At 37.7% G+C, this 23,829-nt stretch overlaps 1 protein-coding gene across 5 annotated transcripts in view; it reads left to right on the top strand.

Annotated features, from left to right (window-relative positions):
• MEMO1 (mediator of cell motility 1) overlaps positions 1–20,131 on the top strand; it is a 28,095-nt gene extending 7,964 nt beyond the window's left edge. Inside the window, exons 2-10 of one of the 5 annotated variants that reach the window (XR_012673091.1) lie at positions 4,360–4,441; positions 6,780–6,848; positions 8,768–8,880; positions 10,270–10,381; positions 11,344–11,486; positions 12,666–12,742; positions 16,031–16,135; positions 16,656–16,754; positions 18,247–18,336. Coding sequence is in view for 4 of the 5 variants with exons in the window: in XM_075146602.1 (XP_075002703.1) it covers positions 4,360–4,441; positions 6,780–6,848; positions 8,768–8,880; positions 10,270–10,381; positions 11,344–11,486; positions 12,666–12,742; positions 18,247–18,351; positions 19,688–19,819 (833 nt within the window). In the remaining variant the exon portion in view is untranslated. Of the gene's footprint in view, positions 1–4,359; positions 4,442–6,779; positions 6,849–7,327; positions 7,397–8,113; positions 8,228–8,767; positions 8,881–10,269; positions 10,382–11,343; positions 11,487–12,665; positions 12,743–16,030; positions 16,136–16,655; positions 16,755–18,246; positions 18,352–19,687 lie in introns of those variants that run through there. The other 4 variants (XM_075146599.1, XM_075146602.1, XM_075146601.1 and 1 more) reach the window with 4 other exon arrangements.
• Positions 20,132–23,829: the final 3,698 nt, after the last annotated feature.

The following is a 23,829-nucleotide window of genomic DNA, read 5'->3' as shown; positions in this document are numbered from 1 at the left end:
CTAGTTAGTCCTCTAACTCAGATTGGAGTTTGCCTGACAGTTGAATTAAATGTTTTGGATTCACCTTCAAAGTTGTGGAGACAGGAGCTCCTTTAGTTCCAGTTATTAAACTAATTGTGTGCCAGCCCCCAAGGTTTCACTGTTCCTTACCTTAATTTTTCTAACACCCTAGAAGAATAAAGACTTATTTACTTCTTAGTTCATATGTTGTAATATTTATTAGAAGTATTTTCGAGGTGTAGACTTTTTCATCTATGGGTAAAGGTAATGAAAAGGTAAAAGGAGTAAGGCTCAGAAAAAAATGTTGGCTCCTGTAGGGTAGGAGACATGCTTAGACAAGTAAAAGCTGTTAAGTGAAAGTGTAAAAGCTGGGCACTGCAGTGTTGTTACTGTTACTGTGCTCCAGCATTACTTGCATTGCTGCAAGTGCTGTACACGTGCAATAGCAGAGGGAGACCTGCGCAGTTTTCCCTGGTGCTGCTCAGAATTTTGGTTGAGGCTTATGCTCTTCCAGTAAAAGAAGCATTCACTGAGGCTGAGGTTTTGGAGCAAACACCATGTCTTCCTTACCAATCTGAAAAGGTAGGTTTTGCACTGGTTATGGTGGCTGCTGGGACAGGGGCAAGTTCCCATTATGTTGTGTTGACACTTGGCCTATAAGCTGTTCAGTCTCATGGTGAGCTTGGCTGTGGAAAGAATATGCTGGTTTGGCTTAACCCACAATGCCTGGACCGCGACAGCTGTAAATTGAGGTGATGAACCTAAGCGTGTGACTACCAGATGTCTTTGTGTTGTTATTCATCGGATAACACTGGCATGCGTTTAACATGGAAGAATTCCTTCTTACTTTAGTGTTCTGTGGGGGGGACAATGTTGATTGTAAAAATAATTTATCCTTTTAGGCAAGATGTTTGAATAAATTCTGCCTGTAGCTGTATCCATAAATTTGTCTGGTGGAGTCTTGGTCTGTGCTTGCAATTATTTTTAATTTGGCATAACTTCTGCCGGTTTCCAAAACAAAACAGGATGTGAAATATCCACAGATGATGTCAGCATTCTTTAGTTACATACCTGTATTTATACCTTACTTCATAGGATTGAAATGCACATCTTGATGTTATGTGCTTCAGTGAAGCTCATATTTTGCCGCCTAATCTTCCTTTAATCAATAACAGGTCTGATCTTACAGTATTAATGCTAAAGTGTATTGATTGTTGCATCCAGAAGTTGCATCCGTAAGGCTTTCTGTCCTTCTGGATGGGTTAGCCTTAAAAAACCCATTGCGCTCATCTTGCCAGCTTTCTCAAGCTGGGCGTCCCACCTGCGGCTCGAGGGGCAGGGACCTCTCCTGCTTCCCACCACTGCGGCAGGAGGATCCATAGGTGGCAGCGCTATTCCTCGCCCATGCTTGTCAGCTTAGGAGATGGATATTTACTGCAGTTATCTCAGTGACTATTTGCAAAGACTTTTTTCCAGTTTAACTTAATTTACATATGAACAAAACTTACTTTTAGACCTCTTCATTGAAGAGCTCTATCATCTCCTATAATACAATTCCGTATGGCAGAACATATCTACTGTGATAATGTGGGTTTGTTTATATTTTGTATCTCCAATTCAAATATTTTGACTTTAGCCTTAAGCGCTGTCATGTTTGAGAAATTGAAAGAAAAACCCTTCTGAACACTTCAACAAAAAGTTGATGTCAATTTGGTAACAAGAAAATTACAGTTTTAGACTATCCCCCTTAAATTATTTGTAAGCATAGGAAGCTGCAGTTGGGCTATAGTCCTGTCAGTTCATGTGGGTGCTGTTTGATGGTTTTTGGTTGGGTTGGTTTGGTTTGGTTTGGGTTTTTTAGCTAAAAGGTCAGGGGGATACGTTGTACTCTTCTCTCTTTCCGTTAGTCATTTGGAGAGAGAGATTTGATTACGTTTCATTAAAATAGTACAAATAAGTATCAGTTGATATGGAAACTTATATTAGGTCAGAGTTAATGATTTAAAAAGGCACCTTGTAGTTGCATTAAAGGGAAGAAAATCTGAAAGCATATGTATTACCTGGTCCTTAAGTAAACACTGACAGAAGTTTCATCCCTTGGGTCATACAGATCTGTTATTTTACTGACTCTAGGAAAAAAATGTTTGTTGCTTTGTCAGCATGTGTCTATAATAGCAGATTAAGCAAACCTGGGCATCTTACTCTGCTATTACAGAGAGTAAGATCAGAAGTTTTGGGCAGATTTGAACAATCATATGGAATTTTAGGAAATTACTAGAGATGCTGAACTTTCTTTAAACTGTCCAGCAAGTTACTTGATTCGTCTTAACCAAAGACAAATCGCCTTAACCACCTTCTTAAGCAAAAATCCATGCTAAAGAGGGGACGGAGGAAGGCCAAGCACCGTGCCTTGTTGGGGAAGAGAGTCCCAAGGCTGTCTTGCTTTGCTTGAGAGGTTCTGGCCCTTCTGCTGTTGTGCTGCCTGTGGATCTTCTTCAAAGAGAAGAGGTCAGGTGGGGCAGAGTCATGTTTTGTGTAAGACTCTGGGTAGTAGGTGTTTGAAAAGAAAAAAAATTGTGTCCTCCTAAAGAGCTTCATTCAGAAAGTACTTTATCCTTCTACACACTTTGGGAGAATTAGGAAGTCAAATTTTTAAGTGAGTCTCCTAGTAGCTTAGAAAGAGGATGGAAGTAGACATCTGTTTATTTTTACTTAGCTTCCCCAACAGCCCCCATTTTCTAAGATGTCATTATCCTATGATGTCTATGGCATGTCTCTGCTGCATGTAATTTCCCCAAGCAAGAGAATCAGCAGAAAAAAATCGGTGTGGGTTTTTTTTTGACAATTTCATCATTTCACAAAGTCACTGTATTACAGCAGTGCTGTAGATGGCAACTAAGGCATTCAAGGTGATTGTAGGCTTATGGAAATGGCGTTGCACTAGTTCACCCCCTTTGTGTAAGAAGGTAGGGTTTTTTACAACCACGGAAGTCATCCTTTCTTTCGCGAAACACATGAATTTAAGTTTTGTATAAAAAACGGTGGCTGTGACACCCCCTGGGTTTTCCAGAGAAAGCTTTTTGGCTATCACTGGTGAGTGACTATTGGATTCTGCAAAAGTTGAGATCTTTGCTCTAGTTCTCTGTAGTTCTTGTCAGCTCTTTGGAGAGCTCTCAGCTTGAGATCTGGGCTGATTGGAACATAGCTGTGAAATAGTTTCAGGTATTTAATTTGGTTTTGACTTTTCCTGGCAGCTGGTGGTTTTACACCTGCACGGGGAAGCTACAAAGATCTACAATGTGCGTGGTAGAAGAAAAGCATCTTACTGCACCATACTTTACAGATAAACTCTGCTGACGTACAGTTCTGTGAAAAGCATCGTGTCAACTGAAAAAAGTGCATCTATTTTTCTTTTTGTTAATGATATGCTACTGGTAGCAATAGCAACTGAATGAGTTTTACCTGAAAGTTTGTTTTGTGTTCTTTAATATACAGAATGTTGCACTGTATTTGCCAGACTTGCTTCTTCAGGAATAGCTTTACATCAAAAAGTTTTCTTTGTGATGGGGAGATAACCAAACTGTATTTTTTAATGTTATATTTCTAGAAGGCATTTTTATCACCTGTCAGCTAATTGAATTGAGAATATTTGCCACTTGTTGAGGTACAGGATTTAGTTTAAAAAAAAAAAAACTTAAACATTGGATTGACCAATTATCAAAACTAATGTTGCCAAGAAGTTTATGTACTTATAGCATGTGTTGATTGATCAGAAGTTGTTCAGGCGTGAGTATAAGCATGGTGTCTTCTCACTTTTAGCTTTTTCCTGTGTATTTACAGTTTTTCCAGGTTACAGTGTGCTTTGTGTTCTGCTCTTATGCTTGCTTGATAATAATAAAGGACTAAATACCATAGCCATTGGCTATCATGTCAGTATGTAAGGGCTTTGTATTATATCATCTTCCCATATCGGGCTCTCTTAGAATAGGTCATCTTAACTTTTTACTTTTGAATTCTGCAAATATGGTTACCAGAGTAATCAATCATCTGTTAGCCTCTCTTTTGACATCAGCAGCCATCCTTTCTAATGATGAAATGGTATGTGCATCAGCCCACAGAGCAAGAAACAGTAAGTGTGTTTGGATGTGAAATAAATGAACTTCCTGGACCAGGAGACTTTCCTACTGTAATCTTCAATATTACAGGCGTGTTGGGTTTGCTTTTTTTGTTTTGAGATTTAAACATATGCTTTGATGTTTAAGATGATTTTAAATCTGTTGGACTTTTGGACTTTATTTGTTAGTTCTTGAGGTGTTTTAGATTCTTTTATGGCTTCAGTGTTTCCTTGTCTTTTCATAGGACCCCAGCTGAATGCACAACTAGAAGGTTGGCTTTCTCAAGTACAGTCCACAAAGAGACCTGCTAGAGCCATTATTGCACCGTAAGTTTGAAATCTGTTTTTAGTATATGTAATACTTGATTAGTTAAAAGCTTCTTTATTTTGAGTGATTTTGAAAACTGGTAAAAGCTAACTTTTAGCTTGAAAGGAATGTCATGTGGTTTCTAAATAACTATTTTGGATATGGCATGTAATGGAAGAAATCTGTGCGCATTTTGGTATATGATTAGTTTCCTTTTGCTGATGGACTGAAGACATAACATTCACTTGTGATCCAGTAAGACAGGTAAGAGGTGTGTTAGTGGAGTGGTAGTCTAAAGATGACAGCTCTTTCAGCGCACTTCTAGTATAGAACAGCTACACATACTAAAAAAAACCAAAAACAAAAAACCCCAAAAAACCCCCCACAAAACAAATAAACAAAACACCAACATTGCCTCCAAATCAAAACTTAGCAAAGCTTAAAACAAAAGTAATGAAACACTATTCAGCTATTCAAAATGGTTTACTTTTGTTATTTTAGTTTGGTTCTGTTTGGGTTTTTTTGTCCACAGGAGAAATAGGGATCATCTAAACTATTTAGATAGAATTCATTTTACTGAAGATGGTTGAGACATGTAATAAGAAAAGTATGTTGGTCATTCCAATTTATTGTGAGTTGGAAGGAAACACTAGAAAAAGCACCTTAAAAATTATGTTTTTCCTGTGCTGACATAGCATTGACATAATGTTTGAAGTATTCCATAATAGTATTGAATGTGCAGAAGAAATTGTCCCAGATCTGCCTTAGTGTTTCTCGCAGGAATGTCTGGAAAGGAATGTCAATATGCATTGACATAATGTTTGAAGTATTCCATAATAGTATTGAATGTGCAGAAGAAATTGTCTCAGATCTGCCTTAGTGTTTCTCGCAGGAATGTCTGGAAAGAGGCCTTTCAGCTGCGGATTAGGTAACCTGGGTTCTTTTTCCAGAACTGTGAAGGTCTTCCCGTGGTCTCACCAAATTGTTTCATTTCATGTGCCTTTGTTTTCCCACCTGTAAAGTGGGATATGGCTAATTTTTGTGAAAGACTGAAAAAGCCTGTAGCAGAGGGAACCTTTCAGAAGGCTCTGTTGACATTGTCATATAACATACCTTGTTGGTTCACTAAGTTCCAGTCTCCTGTTTATGCCCTTAGCCTGTATGTTAGTACCTTTCTGAGCTCTTCAGAATGAGTGAGGTAAGTGACACTGAAGTAAAACCCCAGGGTAATTTTGAGGATGACTTGCTCCAGGTGTCATTCTGTGGATGTGTATATATGCATGTATGCATACATACATATAAATAAATGTAAAATCCTCCAGTGCTGTCAATGGGGAGCTCGTATCTTCAAATATCCTATATGTCCCAGGACTTGGAGCACATGTCATTCTCAGTGTCATTGTACAAAAAGACCATCTGGGAAGCTGTGGTTGTGCTGTTGCACATACTTGACTCAATAAATGATAACTATTGAGCTAGGCTCACCGATGAGCTCCAGAGGTGATGTGGCCCAAGCACTGTGCAATGTGCGCATGGCCTTCTGCTGTGGACGTGCTGCTGAGTGACCGTGAGCTGTTCTCCACCACTTGGCCTGGGACCCTGGGGAATGAACGTTTTCTGGAATTAATGCTTTTAACACTATAAACTGAATCTTCTGTTTTTAACAGTCTTGAAGGGAATGGGTCTTAAGATTTGAAACAAGTCGTCAGAATAATTATGAATGGTTTTGGAGCACACACAGGAACACGGGTCGAGAAAGGCTCCAGGCCAGAGTGATAGGAAATGATAAAGCATATGTCGCGTTCTCTGCAGTAAAAGCTACCGTGCTCCGTTCCACTCCTTTCCTTGTGCCTATTTGTTCTGTTGCTGGGGTATTCTTCTTCAATGATGGAGCATTTTAATTCTCTGTTTATGGGCTGTAACGTGTAGTTTCTCTTTGCCAGACCCCTCTACTGTCATCGTATTCAGTTACTGGAGTGTGATTAGAAGAGCTTTCTCCAGCAGCTTGCTATTCTCTTGTCCCCTGGCTGCACTCTTAGCATTATCATGAGCTTCTGATAATATGCAGTTGTGTAGACTGCCTACTAGTATCTTTTACAAGTGACGAAAGGTGCTTTGATCTGGAGGCTTACTTACTAACTTTCAAGTAGTTCGTTAACAAATACGTCCCTCGTACATTCAGTACTGGAACAGTGCTCTCCAGCTGTTTCAGGAGTTGATTTTTGGATCACTCTTACTATTTCTAGCTCATTGGGGACAAATCACATTTAAGATATTAACATTTAATAGCAATATCAACATATTTAAGACGTTAAACAATATCAAACATGTTAACGTTTTGTACACCTTGATTTGCAGCCATGCAGGATATACCTATTGTGGATCTTGTGCAGCCCATGCTTACAAACAAGTGGATCCTAATATTACGTAAGTATAAATGTTTTTCTTTACAAAGTGTAAGGCAATGCCATTGCAGTTTTCTGAGAAGCTGAATGTTCTTTTTACATTCTTACACTTTGAGATACTCAAATTTTAATTTTGTACTCTTTTATGCATCCCTTCTGTTTTAACATTATAAATGTTCAAATTGTTTGGATGTTACAAAAGAAAAAATTAATGTAGTATTGTTGAAAATGAAAATGTAAAGCAGTATTTTCAAAAATTACTGAGAATTATTGGTAACTAACTTTTTAGAAGGAAGGGGTTAAAAGTGTTCTTTTTGCAGGTAATAACATTTAATTTACTTTATTTGCTTGATGTTCCACTGCTTTTATAAAAGCCCAAGCTGTGTTTTTTTTTTTTTACTGGTCACAGGTTGTCTTTGTTTCTTTTTTGTTGTGTTCGGTTTTTAAGTATGTTAAAAAACTTGATTGTGATTCTGCATTGGTTTTTCAGTGCAGGATTATGGGCTGAATGCTACCAGGATTCTCTTCTGCTGTGGACAAAGTGACCAGTGTGTATATATAATATTTGAAGTTAGTGAAAGTTTCATGCTGTAATAATTTTAAATGGACTTGTGTTTCTAACAGCACAACAGTTTAACAAAAAGAAAAATTAAAAAAAAAAAACAACACCCTACTGTAGTCTGTGCCTGCCTCTGAAAATATGAATCCAGTTATTCTAGGTTAAAGGAGTATAATTCTTATGTGTTCTGCTGACTGCAACGTTTTTTAAATGACAAAAATTTTAAACATCTCCAGTATTTACTCAAAAGTATGTATTTTGCAATGTTAATATAAAGCCTGGCTATGTCTATCGGTTGCTTATGAGATAGCATGTTGTAATGCTCTCCAAAGGCAATGGTTTTGACTCTTTCTGACTATTGTAAACAAAGTGAAGATAACTAGTTTTTCTAAAATTTCTAGAACAAGTTGCATTCCGCAGGTTCAGTGACGTGGAGTTGATTGGACTTTCTGGATCATTTGCTATTTTACCACATGGGATGTTTAGAATTGGCCAGTCATTCATCTTTCAGCTGAAGTATTGCACGTTTAGATATTTTGTTTTTATGAGCTCTGTAAAAAGTTTTAGTATTTTAGTATAGCTTGCTATAGCACTCCACATGTAAGGGGAAAAAGAAAAAATCTTTACATGTCTCCCACCCCTTTAGTTCAGTGCCAGAAGCAAGATGATATGATCCTGAACCTGAAAAGCTGCATTTCCTATAGGTTTTTTTTCTTCTTTTCTTTAAGTCCTGTGGCAGGAGACCCTTAACATCTAATCAAGAGCCAGGAACTGAGGACTTGAAATAACATCATGATGACGTGTGAAAGCTTGCAGTATCAGCTAAAGCTACGAATGTGCAGGTCCAAGTCCCTGTTGTTGGTGCAACAGCTGGATAAAAACAGCATTTAAGAATAACTTAGATTTTAATTTGGTGAAATCTGAAGTAAGGCTAATCAAGTAAATAAGTGAAAAGCTCTGAATAGATGATAAATCCATAATCCTCATTTGAGGGCGCATACCTGTAGTTGAAGGTGGTGTGTAACTGATGGTTGTGTTGGTCCAAGGAGAGAATCCAAAAATCTGTTCAAAGGGGCTATTCAGCCTCCAAATGAGTCCATTCAGACAGATTTCTAGCTGATGAGTGCCCTCTGATACATAACCTGCTTAAGAGGTTCAAGGCTATCGGAAGCATTATTGAACTGATCTCATGATCATTTCTGAGATACCAAGCAGGGCTAAGCCATGGATTTGATCTGTGGTCTTACACACAGCATAGTAAAACTATTGGTAACCACCAGAAAGTATCACTTTGTACGTTTTTATTAAACTTGTTACTCTAAACCAAGTCTCTGTACAATTGCAGTTGTCTAAATTGTGGGCTTTTGTGTTAATTGTTGTAGCCGAAAAATTTTCATTCTTGGGCCTTCCCATCACGTGCCCCTTTCCCGATGTGCACTTTCCAGTGTGGACATTTATAGAACACCTCTGTATGATCTCCGAATTGACCAAAAGAGTAAGTGCTTGATAAAGCTTACATCTTGAAGATTGCTGAGGCTTGAGTATTAACTGTGGTACTGCAGTGCTGAGGACTCTCTTGTTGGGCACTTCATTGCTTTCAAGTGCATATAGGTATAAATCTGGTTTTCCTGCAATGAAAGGTAACTTCTGAAAGATCCTGCTGGTTGCAGGCATTGCTATATTATATGTAACCTTAATGTCTCTCCTGCTGCTGCAAGTAAAGAATTCTCAGTCTTTGCTTATCTTTTCCGTTATGAGTGTGTGTCTCTTGACAAGTGATCTTTAAAAGGGATCTCAAAATTAAAAAGTGTTACATTTGAATAACAGCCCACTACACACCTGCTCCATTATTCTGCAAAGTATACTGTCTGAAAAAAAAAAAAGGATAGCACTTTAGTTGGTTTGAGTTTATTTCTAATAGAGGAATAATAGAGGAACAAAAAGCTGCTTTTATTTGGATACATTATTGCATGCGACTTTGTTTTTCTTAACTGGCAGAGTACCTAAAGAACTTAAAAACTGTTAGTCCATGAAATACCAGCCTTTCAGACTAAGCTTAAAGGTGCGATGAAGATAAATTTGATATTTTGACTTTCATCTGTTTTGAGGTATACCTAAATAATACAATACCTTTTTCAGAAGGGCTAATTAGTGCAGATGTATTGCTATTTCATCATGACTGTGATTAAGCAAACTAGTTCAGGCTTTCTACATAGCGCCTGCAGAAATTTCCTTAGGTAACAAATGTTTCGGTTTCTGTAGAACTCCTTTATGGAGTGGAGAAGGATGTACAGCCCTACATCAAATTCTTCATCCAGTGGAGAGTTTTTGAAATGTAGAGATGACTCTGCATGCCACCAAGCACACTTGAGAGTAGAAAAGATAACTTATAAATGTGGATTACTTCAGTTTTCGCTGTCTCTAGATTTCATGATTCAGCTAATAATAAATTGTATTAAATAGTAACACATCCAGCAATGGCTCAGCTGATCAGCAATTTTTTTTTTTTTTAAACATATGATGGTATACTTTTTGAAAGTAAGAATTCAGTGACTGGGCAAATGCATGCATATTTTCAAATGTGTTTTATTTGTGTTACTTAAATTTTGTATCATAACTGAAAATTTTTATCAATATACTAACAAGGTCACTGATTTAACACACTTATTTTGTAAACCAAATCAATTATGTTTGTATCTTAATGACTTGAACATAGTTTTAATCCTGATTTTATTTAAAAAAAAAAAGTGGTTTATGATATCAGCCCTTGGAGGCAAGTAATTCATTATAGTGGGCTTGTTCTGATAAAGATGCACTGTAGCTTGCTTTACAGTGTTTTTTAAAAAAAAAAAAGTAGTAAAAATTAATCTTTAATTCATTTCAGTTTATGGAGAATTGTGGAAGACTGGAATGTTTGAGCGTATGTCCCTACAGACAGATGAAGATGAACACAGTATTGAAATGCATTTGCCTTATACTGCTAAAGCCATGGAAAGGTACTAGGGCTAACTACTTCTTCTACAAGAATGAGCATTATGTGCATTAAATGTTTGAACTACATGTTAAGTGCAGTAGGAAGTAATAATACCCTTTATGGTATATAATACCCTATATGGTGTATAATACCCACACTCCCCCACCCCCCAATAAAAATTTTGGGAGGAGGGGGTCAGAGACTAGGGTTAGTTGCTGTAATAGAAACTGTGAGCGGGGCAAACGCCTGAATGATGAAATTGGAACACCCCTTATAAACAAGTTTACATGTTTATATTAACTTAATAGAGTTAATATTAGACATGCTTTCATTAATCTTTCTCAGTAGCTGATTTTTTTTTTCCCTTCTCCATTTTTGCAAGGCATCTCTGAAAGAAGTTCAAATACTAATAGGTGTTTTCTGTGGGATTTTAGGTTGTTTGGAGCCTTAATACTAATTTTGAAATCAGGGTTCTGTTTACGCCTGCTATTTCAGATGAGTACTTTGAATAATTTTTCTTTATAGGTGACAATTTTTGTCAGTTTGTGGTGGTTTTTTTTTTTCCCCTGCCTGTTTTTTTTAACTTTTCTTCCGTAGTATTTGTAATTTTACCTGGAGTATCAGTATACATTTGGGTGCTATCTTGAGCATTTTCATATATGTTGGAAAATTACCCAACATTTGTGCAGCATCTATACAGGGAGAATTTCATTCTTACTTTATTGCTGGTTTCATTGTGTCTTTTTGTTTGCCTAGTGTTTTCACTTCGCAGCAAAGATAAATACTCTTTGGGGGGGGCTTATTTGTTTTCTTAAATTAAAGTAGTTTCAGGTTCTAAAACAACTTCCTAGTATGACCTTATCAAATTAACTGTATCTTCAATTCAATAGTGCCCTCTTAAAACATTCTGCAATTTCAGTTAGGAAGTCCTGGAAACACTTCAGATGTTACTTGAATTACAATCTCTTTTCTTTTGCTTATAAGCCATAAGGATGAGTTTACTATTATTCCTGTGTTGGTCGGAGCACTGAGTGAGTCAAAAGAGCAGGAATTTGGAAAACTCTTCAGTAAATACCTAGCTGATCCTAGTAACCTCTTTGTGGTTTCTTCTGACTTTTGCCATTGGGGTAAGTTTCACATCTCTTCATTATAACAGTATAATGAATGTTTTGTAGTGATTTTCAAATAGTGTATTTTATTAAACATTGAACATCTTGACTTCTGGTAAATGTATCTTTGAAGCTTAAATGTCTTTGTAAAGCTAAAAAAGGCTTTTTCTTTTTTTTTTAATCTGGAACAAGAGATGAAAAATATTAATGTAGTAATGTGTTTTCAGTGTAGTGGAGGAAATAAATGATGAAGGTGTATGGGTTTATATGCATCTCTTTACTGTCTGTTGCAATGAAATAAGTGTTTGAAGTGTCTTGCTCTTTTTACTCTTCTTTTAAGCACATCAAAGCAACTTGCAAAACTAATTAGCTAAAAATTCACTGGACATGGCAACATCCCTCTGACAGAAATAAGTTTTGTACATTTTACTGCTGGGTAAGATAGCAGATGGAGTATGTATGCCAATTCACCAGAGCTATCACAGTTCATCTTGGTGGCAGAGCTATAAAGACTCCAGAAGCCTTGACTTCTGTCCTGCTTTAACACTTTATTTTTCTTTTAAGTGTGATAATAGCTGGAAAAGGGACTGCTTCAGCAATATATGTTTTATGTTACACAACAGACCTTCTTCCCTTTTTTCATTGTCATCTTTGGTCAACTTACGTAATTAAGTGCATATTTTACTTGTCTTTGAATTGTGGAATAGGTGGAGGTATGTAACAACGATCTGGGTTCTGTTGTGGCTAATGAATCATCTAGAACTGTTCATCGAATTATCATGAACTTTTTCTTTTAACCTTCATTTACTGTGGGTATTGTTGTGCAAGCAGAAGTAGCCTGACTCCAGGGGTGACTTTGTCAAGAGGGATAGCGAAATGAAATGTTGCTTTACTTTTTAATTTATGGAATTGGATTCCAAGGCAGTAACAGGCAATTAATAAATGATACTGCAGTGTCAGTTCTACATAGTAGGTTTTTCTTTAGGAGTATAGCTGCCCGTCATGTATACTTTGCTTTGCTTCTGGGCTGCTACTTTGATGATTGCCCTAGAATTTCCAGAGTGGAGCTAAAAAGTATAAAATAAATGAGGATTACTACTTGACAAATATTAGAGTTTCAATTATTTAGTAAGTACTAGGGAGTGTTTTAGCTACGATTTTTCCCTTTTTTATTTTATACATGATTTTTGTTTCAAGGTCAGAGGTTCCGTTACAGTTACTATGATGAATCCCAAGGAGAAATTTATAGATCCATTGAGCACCTAGATAAAATGGTAAGTTTTCAGATTTGGTGGAACTAACTAACAAATTTCTCCTGTACATTACATTTCTTTGAACACTTTAGAAACTTCTCTAACAAAATATTATAGATTAGCTATTTTATTGAATGTATAGTTTTCCTTTGTTTACCACAATAAGAACTTAGCTGTTGTTTTTAGCTAGTATTCTCCATTTTAGTGACTGCGCACATTATATTGCGGGTATAATCTAGTAAGCATAATTTGTGAGAACAAATGCATGTTCGCCTACCTAAAATGCCGTAGTGTAATGTAATTCCTGTCCACATACCCTCTTGCGTTTTTGAGAAGCAATAAGAATTATGAATCGAGTAGTTCAGGCTTGATAGCTGTGATACCTGCATATCGAAACAGCATTGTGATTATGCTAATGGTTTCAGCAACATCCATTTTGAGGAGGAGAGGCTGTAGGGGATTGTGCTGCTCAGGAAAACGAAAGTCACCGTTGCCTTGGGAGTAGTCTTCCCCCCGCCCCTTACTCTGTAGTAGGTGGTGGGGAAAAGCAGTAGACCACACTTCATTCTGGGTTTGGCAAACAGCTGAAAGGAATGCTAAATACATAAAGATCATGATGCCAATTATGATGCATCTTCTTTGCAGTCGCAGGAGCCACGGATTTCGTTTTAAATGAAAAAATTGTGTTAATGTTCAAGACTATACTTAAGGCACAGAACAGAAGTAATTCTTCTGGAAATACGTAACCTTAAAACTTGTTTTAAAACGGTTTGGATCATTTATGTAACTTCTGTAAAATCTGTCAGAAGAGAGAACTGTTGTTATTCGGGGCATGTTAATCTTTTTCCTTGTCTTGAAGGAATAAATCCTACTTGCTAAAGAGATCTTTGGAGTTTTTTGCTTTGTGTATCCATATTAACCTCTCTGTTTTTCCACTATTCATCGCTGGGATGGAAACAGTAAATAATTTGCCTTCATTCTATTTATCCCATTTTTAATAATTCTTGTTGTCAGTTGAGAGGTTTCTCTATAAAGACAAGTGTTTTTCTACAGAGTCCCAGAATTTGCAGCTCAGAGTGTTTTTGCAGGAGAGCAGATTAAGGTGCATTAGCAAACATTAGTTCCCTCTTGTTAATTTCTGTGGTGAAAGCTTGTAGAAAGACTGGACTTTGGCATTTAATTACTTTTAGTGAATACATTGCTGCACCAGCTCTTGCTTTTGGTAGTTATTCAGCCGAAAGGAAATGACATTTTTTGTAACATTGAAAATGATGTCTACTGTTAAATAACTGTGAAAATACTTTTTCAATCCTAAATTTAACTGGAAAACTAAACATGCTGCGTAGCAGTATACTGTTGTTATTTTTTGCCTGTTTATATTGTGCCATATGTGAACGTATGACTCAGTATTCAAACTCTGTGCCGAGTAGGTCTTGCTTTCGGTGAATTTTGGAAATTTCTTTTTAGCAGTGTTGTGGGTACACTTGGGACGCCATCCACAATGCCACAAAGATCTCCCTGTCATGTTTCTCCAGCTTTCGGAAGGAGTTTATTCAATTTTGTATGCCCCACTCAGCTACTTCTTGTTTCCTTAGATAAATATTGAGTTTTTTAATGTCATTTGGCATGCTAAAGAAACTTGTATTGTAACCACTGGGCCTCTCCACAGAGAAAATAGCATTAAGATAGAGACAAAACTGTACTAAAACCATCAGAGGTTTTAACCTCTGCTATTACTGACCCAATAATTTTATTGGACCTAAGTAGCAAAGCAGTCAGCTGAGCCTTTGTAAGCAGGAAGATATTCTGGGTTAAGATGAAATTACTTTTCCTTAGAAATGCCTTGTGGGAGGAAAATGGTCTCTTCCTTATTTAAACTGGACCTTAAGTACAGATGCGTGAATGGTTTTCCTGGCTTGTGCATAAACAACACTAAATGTTTTGGGCATTGAAGATTTACTAACCTGGTAACCGCTGTGAGAAATTTTATTTGCTGTGATTTTAAGTTAGAGCCCTTAGACTCCAGCGTAAAAAAAAATACGGAGTAGTAAATATTGCTGGGCAGACATCTGTTTCTCCATGGTAACTCTTAATGTGACCACTCTCCTACCCTGGGGGTACCAGAGTGCACCTTGTGAAGTGACGGTGAAAGGAGTAAACAGCCCCATGGTTAATAGGCGTACCTTAGGGAAGAATCCTCAAATGAAGAGTTCTAACTGAGCAGCTGATGTGCGCTAATTTGTTTGTGTATCATAACCTGATACCCACCATCTTTTTAAATAAAAGTGGGGAAGTATTCTGTAAGACGTCGTTGAAGAGTAATTATTTTTCGATTATGGCTAGCCAGAAAATGCAGGCTGCTCGCTTCAATCTTCACTGCCAGATAGCTCATTTTATATCTATTTGTGAAACCTTACGCCTCACTTGAGTCAATAGGAGGGTTCTGTTACCCTGAATGCTGAAGGGGGAGGATAATGCAGGCACTGAGCTGTGCAGGCACAGCCAGCAGTTGTTGTGCAGGAGCCGTGCAAGCAGGTGTTGCTTCTCAGGTGGCTCTAATGAGCTGCTGCATTCTGGTGGCTCCTGCGGTGCCGCTACGGTGTGCCAGCACCTTCCACAGTGCTCCAGCCTGGGAAGGCTTCTTAGCTTGGGCATAGTGCAAGACCATGACTCTGCCTGGGTGCCCAGCTCCCTGCTCTCTCTGCTGCGCCCAGCCAGTAATTTTCTTGTTGGTTGTTTATCTGCTAGTCCAAGTGACTCACACATGCAAAGATAGTTGGACTGGCTAGTGCTAAGACCAAGTTTGTTTCTACTGCCATAAGTATGCTCCTAGTTTATATTTTCTTAAGTGTGAAGAAGCAGCTGAAGTAACTGATTGCAAACTTAAACTTGACCGGCCAAAGGATTATTGGAGTATAGTATAAAATAAGACTGTGGGTTGGGGTTTTGGTGGTTTTTTGTTTTGTTTTTAAGCTTGTAGATACTTGGTCCTATAGGGGATGATATTTAAGAATGTAACTGCTTTTAATCGTATTAAGTGCGCTGTGCTAGGATATTGTAGATGCCATTTACAGTGTCTGCTTAACTGAGATATGCAATTTCTATATGGTGCCATAATAACCACGTGATAAACTGCAGAACTGTGTGATGGTTTGCATTTTTATCATGTGGGTTTTGTCGTGTATTTTAACTCTGTTCTGCACCATGCCCAGCTGAGTTATTTTGAATATTGAAAATGATTAGCTTCATACTTCTGCTTTTTAGAAAAATAAAATACAACCTGACGAAAATGTTTCCTTTGTTCCTCAGCACCACTTTAGACTGAGAAACAAGCTTGGTAGTCTTTGCTCCTCTGCCACAACGATTTTTAAATCCAAAAGATTGAAAAGTTCAGTACAGCTGAATGCTTATAGGGTATGTGTTAATACCCATTTCCTATGGATTTTCTCCAATCTGTGATGTATGGAGCTCTGGATATGCTAGGATGAACTGCATAGCTCTAAATGTTTTGCAGTGCTGAACTGTGCATTGAAATAAGCTTACCAGGCATTCTGATAAATCCACGTCTGTTCATTTGAGACAAATGCTCAAATGCCTCTGCCCAGTATGTTCAGTGACTTACAGCTATAAAATGAGTCTCTCAATTGAGCAGCCTTTTTCATTTTTTAAAAAGTCGTGAAAGAGTTTACAAATGGATAAAATATATTCTTATGAGCTGTGCAGTATCTGAATAAGTGCCTTATGCGTGTTTAGTTTCACTTGAGTATATAGTTAAGTTTGGTTCTGCTTTCTTTAGCTGTGTATTGACATGTACAATTTACAAGTAAATGGATGGTTCAAAGACATGTTGCTTAAACTTTAGAAATGCAATGATATCTATGTAATCACTGCTAGTTAGAGAATAGCTACCTTTATTTTTTTGGCACTCATTTAGGTTCTGTAGATCTGGAGTGAGTAACAGCTGTAATTACCAGCCAGGGGTCCAAACACCCTCTCCATGACCCTGGAAGAACTGAGCTCTTGCCAGCAATTGGTCAGCATAGTTTGGTTTTATTTTTCCATAAAATTTATCTCTTTATGAATTCATCTTATGTCTGTTTTTAATTAAAAGTACACAAAGGTGGTGGTTATGGTTGCTGTTTTCTAATCCTCCCTGACTCTTGGGAATCTCCAGCTCCTCCATTGTAAGCTGTGATCCAGTCTGAATAATTAGCGTATCTGCCAGATCAGCCAACACCCTTGCAGAGTATTCAAGAGGTTTCACTCTTGAGGTGGAGACTTCAGACTGACTGACTGCTTCCTGCACCGTGATTTCTCCTTTTATCACCCACACTTTCTCAAAAGCAGGGGAAGGGGTTGGGGCAATCGCAGAAACCTTAGGAGAAATTCTCTCCCTTTCTGATATTGGCCTCCCATTGTTCCCATGCAAAGTGTGTGGTTTTTTCCAGTCTCTAAGGAAAACCTTCCTGTTTCATCAGCTACATGTAAGAAACACACCTATGTGTCTTTCTGAATTAGTGAGTGTCTGGAGCTCGTGTACCTGGTGAAGGGAATTAATCATTTTCAGACGAAGGAAAAACACAAGGAGGATGGAGTCTAATACAGGCAAAATAGCAAAGCCATGATAAAACCCAGACAATAATTGATTTAGACTTGCTTTAAACTACTTTCATTGTATTTGATCTGCTCTGTGGGATGGGGCAAGAGTAGGCTGCCTCTGGAGTTGTAGGATTTTTAAGAATGCAGATGCTTGTATATGTGGAAGGTTTTGTTTTCCATACATGTTCTGGTTTTCATAGTAGGACTCTATGGGATCATGGGTCTCGCTGTGGGTGGAGAAAAGGATGTATATATGTGACTGCCTCATGTAAAGTGGAAGCATCGTCTCCTGACTCTTATGTTTCTGTTGTGCACCAACTTTCTAGTGCTTTAGAGATGTTCTGGATCTGCTTTTTATGCTCTGAGCAGATGGTCAGCCTGTGCCCAGATCAACTGCCTTGCATGCCTGATGTTACACTTGCTACGTGCTTGAATTGCATGTGTGTATATTGACGATTTGTCTAGGGTTTTTGGACATCCAGAAGTCCCAGGCAAGTGCTCAGCCCTGAGCTCTGTTACCAGGGGGAAGAGATGGAGGCAAAACTTCTTTCTGCTTTGCCCTTTTAGTAAATTTGTCTGGTTATTGCTGTACAAAATCCTGTGGAAGTAGGGCACTCTTGGAGGTGGGGATCAGGTAGTCTGTGGGAGGAGCTTTTTTAACGTGAGCTCCACTGGTATCTGCAAAGATAGCTTCACAGATCTGTGGATCGTTGACAGCTTTGGAAGAGCTCCTGCACTCTTAGTTTGGCAAGGGATGGCAACAAGACGACTACAAGCTAGAGCTCACATGCTGGGATTCCCTTGATACCCTTGATACAAAGTAGAGGTTTTTTCCTCCTGAAGTATGCTGTGTGTCATAAATAGGTGATGTATAAACAACTGCTTATGAATGTGTGAAGTAATCATTGCTATGGATTCTTTTTCAGGGTATGAGCATTATAGAGCAGCTAGATCCTGTATCTTTTAGCAATTACTTGAAGAAATACCATAATACAATATGTGGAAGACATCCTATTGGCGTATTATTAAACGTAAGTAACTTCTGATTTGTTGAAAAATGTAACTTTTAGCAAAATGCTTACATTTGTTTTAAATACAATATTGCTGGAGTATTCCTTAGTTCTAAAATGGCATGTCTTGAATTAATTTATTTTTCCAAGTGTTCTCAACTTGGTCTCCAATTTCCATGTCTTGCATATAGACAAATGTAAGCTCTTACAAGGGCTGAGGGTTTTCAATTCCCTGAGGGAGATGAGGTACCATGTTCTTTTTGAATTTCAATAGAATAGAAATAGAATCATTCACTTTCTCTTGGCCCTAAACGAACAAACAAATAAATCCATCTCCCTGAAGAAGTACGTACTTACTCTTTTGAATTGGTACTTAACAAACGTATATATTTTCTCTGCATTGCTATTAGCTAGCTATTGTGAGTGCCTTGTGATGTCTGGCAGCGTTTTTGAGTTTTGCAAATGTGATGAGAGATTGCCTCTGTAAATATTAGTGCAGTGCACCGTTAACTCATAAATTAATGGTAATTAGAATTCAGATTAACTGGTACTTTCTAGTTACCATATTCTGCTTTGGTGATGCAGTGCAGACATAAACCTGCCTTAACTTAGTTGTCTAAACTGGGTCACAGGTGCTTTATGGCACTGCTGGAGTGCTGCAGATTTGTCCTATTGCTTTAGTGAATCTCACTGTATTTTTACTGTAATTCAGATCTGAAACAGAAAACGTTAACTTTTTTAAAAGGGAAAACTTAATTCACTAGAAAGGTAGTCTGTATGGAGAACATCTAGAGGAACCTTTTAAACTGGAGTCTATAAAAGTTTGTGTGAGCAATATCAGGGATGCATGTAGCAAAATTCAGTACTATGACAACTCTGCAAAAACATCCAACTCTTAAGCTCAGATAACGCTTAGTTTTGCAGTGAATCTGAGCTAAATTCTGTTCATTCACTTTTGCCAGTTGTCACACATTAGTAAATTATCTTGGTACATTCTTTTTCCTTAATGGAAGAAATATGATCTAAAAAGTGTTAATAGTGTTGGATTTTTTTTCTGTTACATCTGTGTTTCTGTATAAATTCCCTATGGAACTGAAAGCATTGTTTCTAAAGGATCTATTTTGAAAGGTTGCTTAGTATTGCTTCATAGAACTGCATGCATGTACATAGTGCAGTGGGGGGAGTGTCAGTGAATGAAACGGCACGGGAACAGGTTAGGTCCACAAATTACTCGGAGGTGCTTATGTTATTATGAGAGACGGTGCAAGGACCTCCGCGTGAGGGGAGAGGACTGAGATCTAGAAAATGTCATAATTTCAGTGATACCTTTTTTAAACAGCTTCTTTTCTCTCTTCAGGCTATCAACGAGCTCCAGAAGAATGGAATGAATATGAGCTTTTCATTTTTGAATTATGCTCAGTCAAGCCAGTGTCGAAACTGGCAAGACAGCTCAGTGAGTTACGCAGCTGGAGCACTTATGGTCCACTGAACCGCTGAATGCTCAGGGATGGCACCTGCACACACTCTGTATACGGGGTCCCAGCCTAGCCCTTACAAAGATACAGTCCCTGGTCTTTGGGTATACTGAAACCTCAAACTAATAGAACTCTCTTCTTTTCTAGTAGGTGTAGTCCTTCCTTAGTTTCAACTCGTTTAAAAATGCTTTCTTGTTTAGGACAACGGAAGGAAGGCTGGTATAGAAACATTTTGTGATTGATTTTTTTTTTTTTTTTTGAAAGATAATGGCTATGAAGGCATGGTGGCAGACAGTCCTTACAAATACAACATGTAAAGCATTTACCATATCCTAAATTTGCACTCTTTGCAGACCTGTGCACATGTACTCAGCTTTCAGAATAGTTTTGCAAGTTGTAAACGGAAAAAGGGGTGGAAGCTTTTTAATAAAAGAAAAAAAAGGAAAACAACGCATTTATAAATGATCCTGTATTAGAATATAATAAAACTCCAGTATAGTCAGTTACTACCCATGATGTACAACAGATATCTTCTATTTTAGTTGCTAATAAAGGGCTACACAAACCAAAATAGTCTGATTTAAACTTATTGCTTTGTGTTTTGTATGTGGCTGCTTGTCATTAACATCCTTTATCCTCAGTTCTTACGCTTGATAATTCAGCCATTCTGTAAAATACTTTAGAATGTATTTTATATTCAACGTTTGTTATGACTACTTCATTGACAGATTTTTTTTATCTTAAACCTGCACTATGAGTTCAGCTGTGCAAAAGAATTTTAAAAACTTTTTGTATATTCTAATTCTTTTTGTTTTACAATTATCTATAAAATAGTATCTTTTAGTATGTGATACAAATTTGTATCAGAAATACACTTTTAATGATTTTATGCTCAGTTTGTTTATTAAAGTGAAATGGATGCAGTATTTTTATTTGAAATGACTTAAAATTGAAAACAAACAGTAGCTTGAAAATTATAATTCTTAGAGTATCTATCAAGTATTCATAGGCCACAGAAGCCATACAGTGCTAAGCTCAAGCAATTATTCCTCAAAGATTTAATTGGGAGGGGAAGGTAAGGCTTCTCTTTTTTTTTTTTTTTTTTTTTTTTTAATTTTTTTATTCTTTGACTGTGGGTAGAATTGTTTCATGTTCTTTAAGCATCATCACATCTTAGGAGTTCTTGAACTTTCTTCTAGCCAAAATAATGATGTAATTATTTGAGTTGTTATCATTCCTGAAGACTTCCTTTTGTTCTAATAAGAAATGCAAAGTAGGATGGCAGTACTGGCTCATTATCTAAATGGAGATTTCATTCCCTGATATTTTACCTGATGTCAAGCAGCCTCCTGGTACATTCAGCTTGTCTGGGTGGCAGAGGGGAATTTCAGAATTCAATTTAGATTATCTTTGAAAGTTGTGGGAATTGCTGCATACAAAGTCTTTACCTGAAAGCGTACCAGACAGCTTGATTTTTCTATTAAAGTACCCTTTTGCAAACAGGCACTACTTGTACCACTTCTATTTTCCTTATCACAGTTGGCCACCATTTTAGTAACAACGGTGAATACTCCATTTACAAAATGAACTACTTTGCAGATGTTCAGAATCCATCCCAAATGCCAAACTCCTTTGCATGTCCGTTCCTTTAGTTGCTTTATTGCTCTGCCTTGTTCTTGAGAAGTTTCAGCAGCAGACAGGGAAAAAAACTTTCAGATTACTTTTGACAGACCAGCAGGAAGGCTGTGCAGGTAAAACTGAACTGGTAGCCAGTCTTCATAAATACTTGTCTGACTGTGCCTTATTAAAAAAGTAGTTTGATCATGAAGGTTGATTTTTTTTTTTTTTTTTTTTAATCTTTGGTGAATACAAGTTTAATTAGGACTCGGGTTTCTTTCAGTCTTATGCCAAATGCTTAATGTCATTATTGAAACACACAGTTAATTGGAACAGTTAAGTATATGCTTTCTCCCTAAGGTAAACATAGTAATTAGCTTCCGAATACAAATGCCCGAGTTGCCTCTTAGTGTTCTGTAAGATAGTTTTAATAAAAACAAAACATAACTGGAAGAGCTTCAAGGAAGTTGGTCAGCCATTTTGCTCAGCACAATGTTACAAAATATCTTACAGTGAAAGCACTTCACATGTAAACTGTGTAATGTATTTCAAAATAAAGTTTCTAATTAAAACGGGAATTTCTGTGCCTACTAATAATAACCAGCAATGACAGTTCAGAAGCCCACTTAGAGAGAAACTTAAAGCTTTGTGAAATCTGCTCTAACTTCAGAAGGATTTGTTGTAAAAACCCTGTTTGTTTGAGAGCAGAAAATACCTGATTTCAAAGAACTCAATTTTTTTTTTTTGGTCTTGATTTTTTGGTGGGGTTGGAGGGAGTTGACTTCAGTGCTCAGTTTCCTGGTGAGTCAGCTTAAAAGGTGTCAGAAGAAAAGGCAAATAAGGAGAATAACAAACTCCTGAAAAGACCTTCACTCAGGACTATAGTTTCATTATTTTAGCTTTACCACACATTTTATTCTCACTCAAATAAGCATTTGAATATAGCATTTTGGGACAAAGAGTGACTGGTTTAGACAATATTGAATATTCACAATTCTATTCACTTCTTCTATGTGTAGGATGACTGAGCTTTGACCATTCTTCTGGCGCAATAAATCCAGCGAGGGACATGATTCTCACTTTAAAATTTTGGCATTTTGGAGAAATGTTCAATGTGTGAAAATGTTGATTAAACTGCTCCTTTTTTTTTCTGTTCTTGTGTTGTTCATAAAAGAGCTTTATGGATTTTAATTTTTTAAATATTGTCTTTAAAAAGTGCTTTCAAAGTACTGTCTACTGAGTTCTTAATTCTTCAGCTTAATGTTTTTGACATTGAAATGGAGCAGTAGGTCTGCTGCTGCTTTGGGTTTAAATCAGCAGAAGCAGGAGATGGCGCAGGCGCAAGCAGCGTCGGGCGGCTGGGGGGTGAATGCCTCCCTGGGCACCGGGAGCCACCCCTCGCTTTTCACCGAGCCTGAGGACGTGTGCCCCTCCCGCACCCGGGCGCTCTCGGCATGGCGTGGGTTGGATGTAGCTACTTCAGCTCTCGGCCTTCGTCAGTTCATAACGACCGCTTGGCTTTATTTATTTATTTTAAAAATCATGACTTGAGTGGCTTTGATCCAGTGTTGTTATTTGAACTGAACTCTTACTCCAGTGCAGTCTCCTTTCTGGGAGCCTTTGGAAATGCCAAGTTTGCCCGGGCATTTTTAGACCCAGCTCTTGCTGTTTCTAAACCGCAGGGGCTCACTGCTGTGTCTGGGAGTTCTGGGTATTGCTGCAGGCTTTACTGGAGAATTTGGAATTGATATCTCCAGCACTGAAATGGGGGGTTTCTGTTTGACGCCTGCACACAGAGTCTCCCTGTACTTTGGCATGTCGTTTTGGTGGTTGGTGTAGGGCTTCTCCATTTCACGTTTGTCCTTTTCCCCTTATTCCCTCAGGAAAAATGCTCTCCTCTGCATCAAAGGAAGCTTTGCTTTCAAATTACATCAGTCATCATGATTTGCGATTGTTATTTCCTCAGGCTGAGTTCAGTGTGCTAACTAGCATCTGATCCGCTCTCAAAAATTGCCCAAACTATTACATTCATAGAGAAATGTTTAAAATCCCTTGTGTAGGTGACCTTTTGCCTTCTTATTTCTGTGAGAAACTTTCTGAAATTAAGCCTTCAAGCTAGCCTATGAAAAGACCTTCAGTGTGAAGAAAAACTGAATTTCAGGATCCAGTTTAGTGCACCCCAAAGATGTGAGATGTCTTGGTTTAGGGCCCACAGTGCAGCCAGATGGCCTTTTCAATAGGGGGTTGCAAAACATCATTTGCAATTGGTCTGTAGGGATGAACTGACTTTATTCTTTCAGTAATGCAAAATCTATTGCCTCTATTCTAATTGTCTCTGGAGCTTTTTTTATTTCAAATTTTTTTTCTTATTTGATTTTGTCCAATTCTGAAAACAATTTGTCCATGC

The sequence above is a fragment of the Calonectris borealis genome, chromosome 3 (genome assembly GCF_964195595.1).
Source record: "Calonectris borealis chromosome 3, bCalBor7.hap1.2, whole genome shotgun sequence".
Lineage (NCBI taxonomy): Eukaryota > Metazoa > Chordata > Aves > Procellariiformes > Procellariidae > Calonectris > Calonectris borealis.
This window is presented reverse-complemented; position numbering and strand designations above follow the sequence as displayed.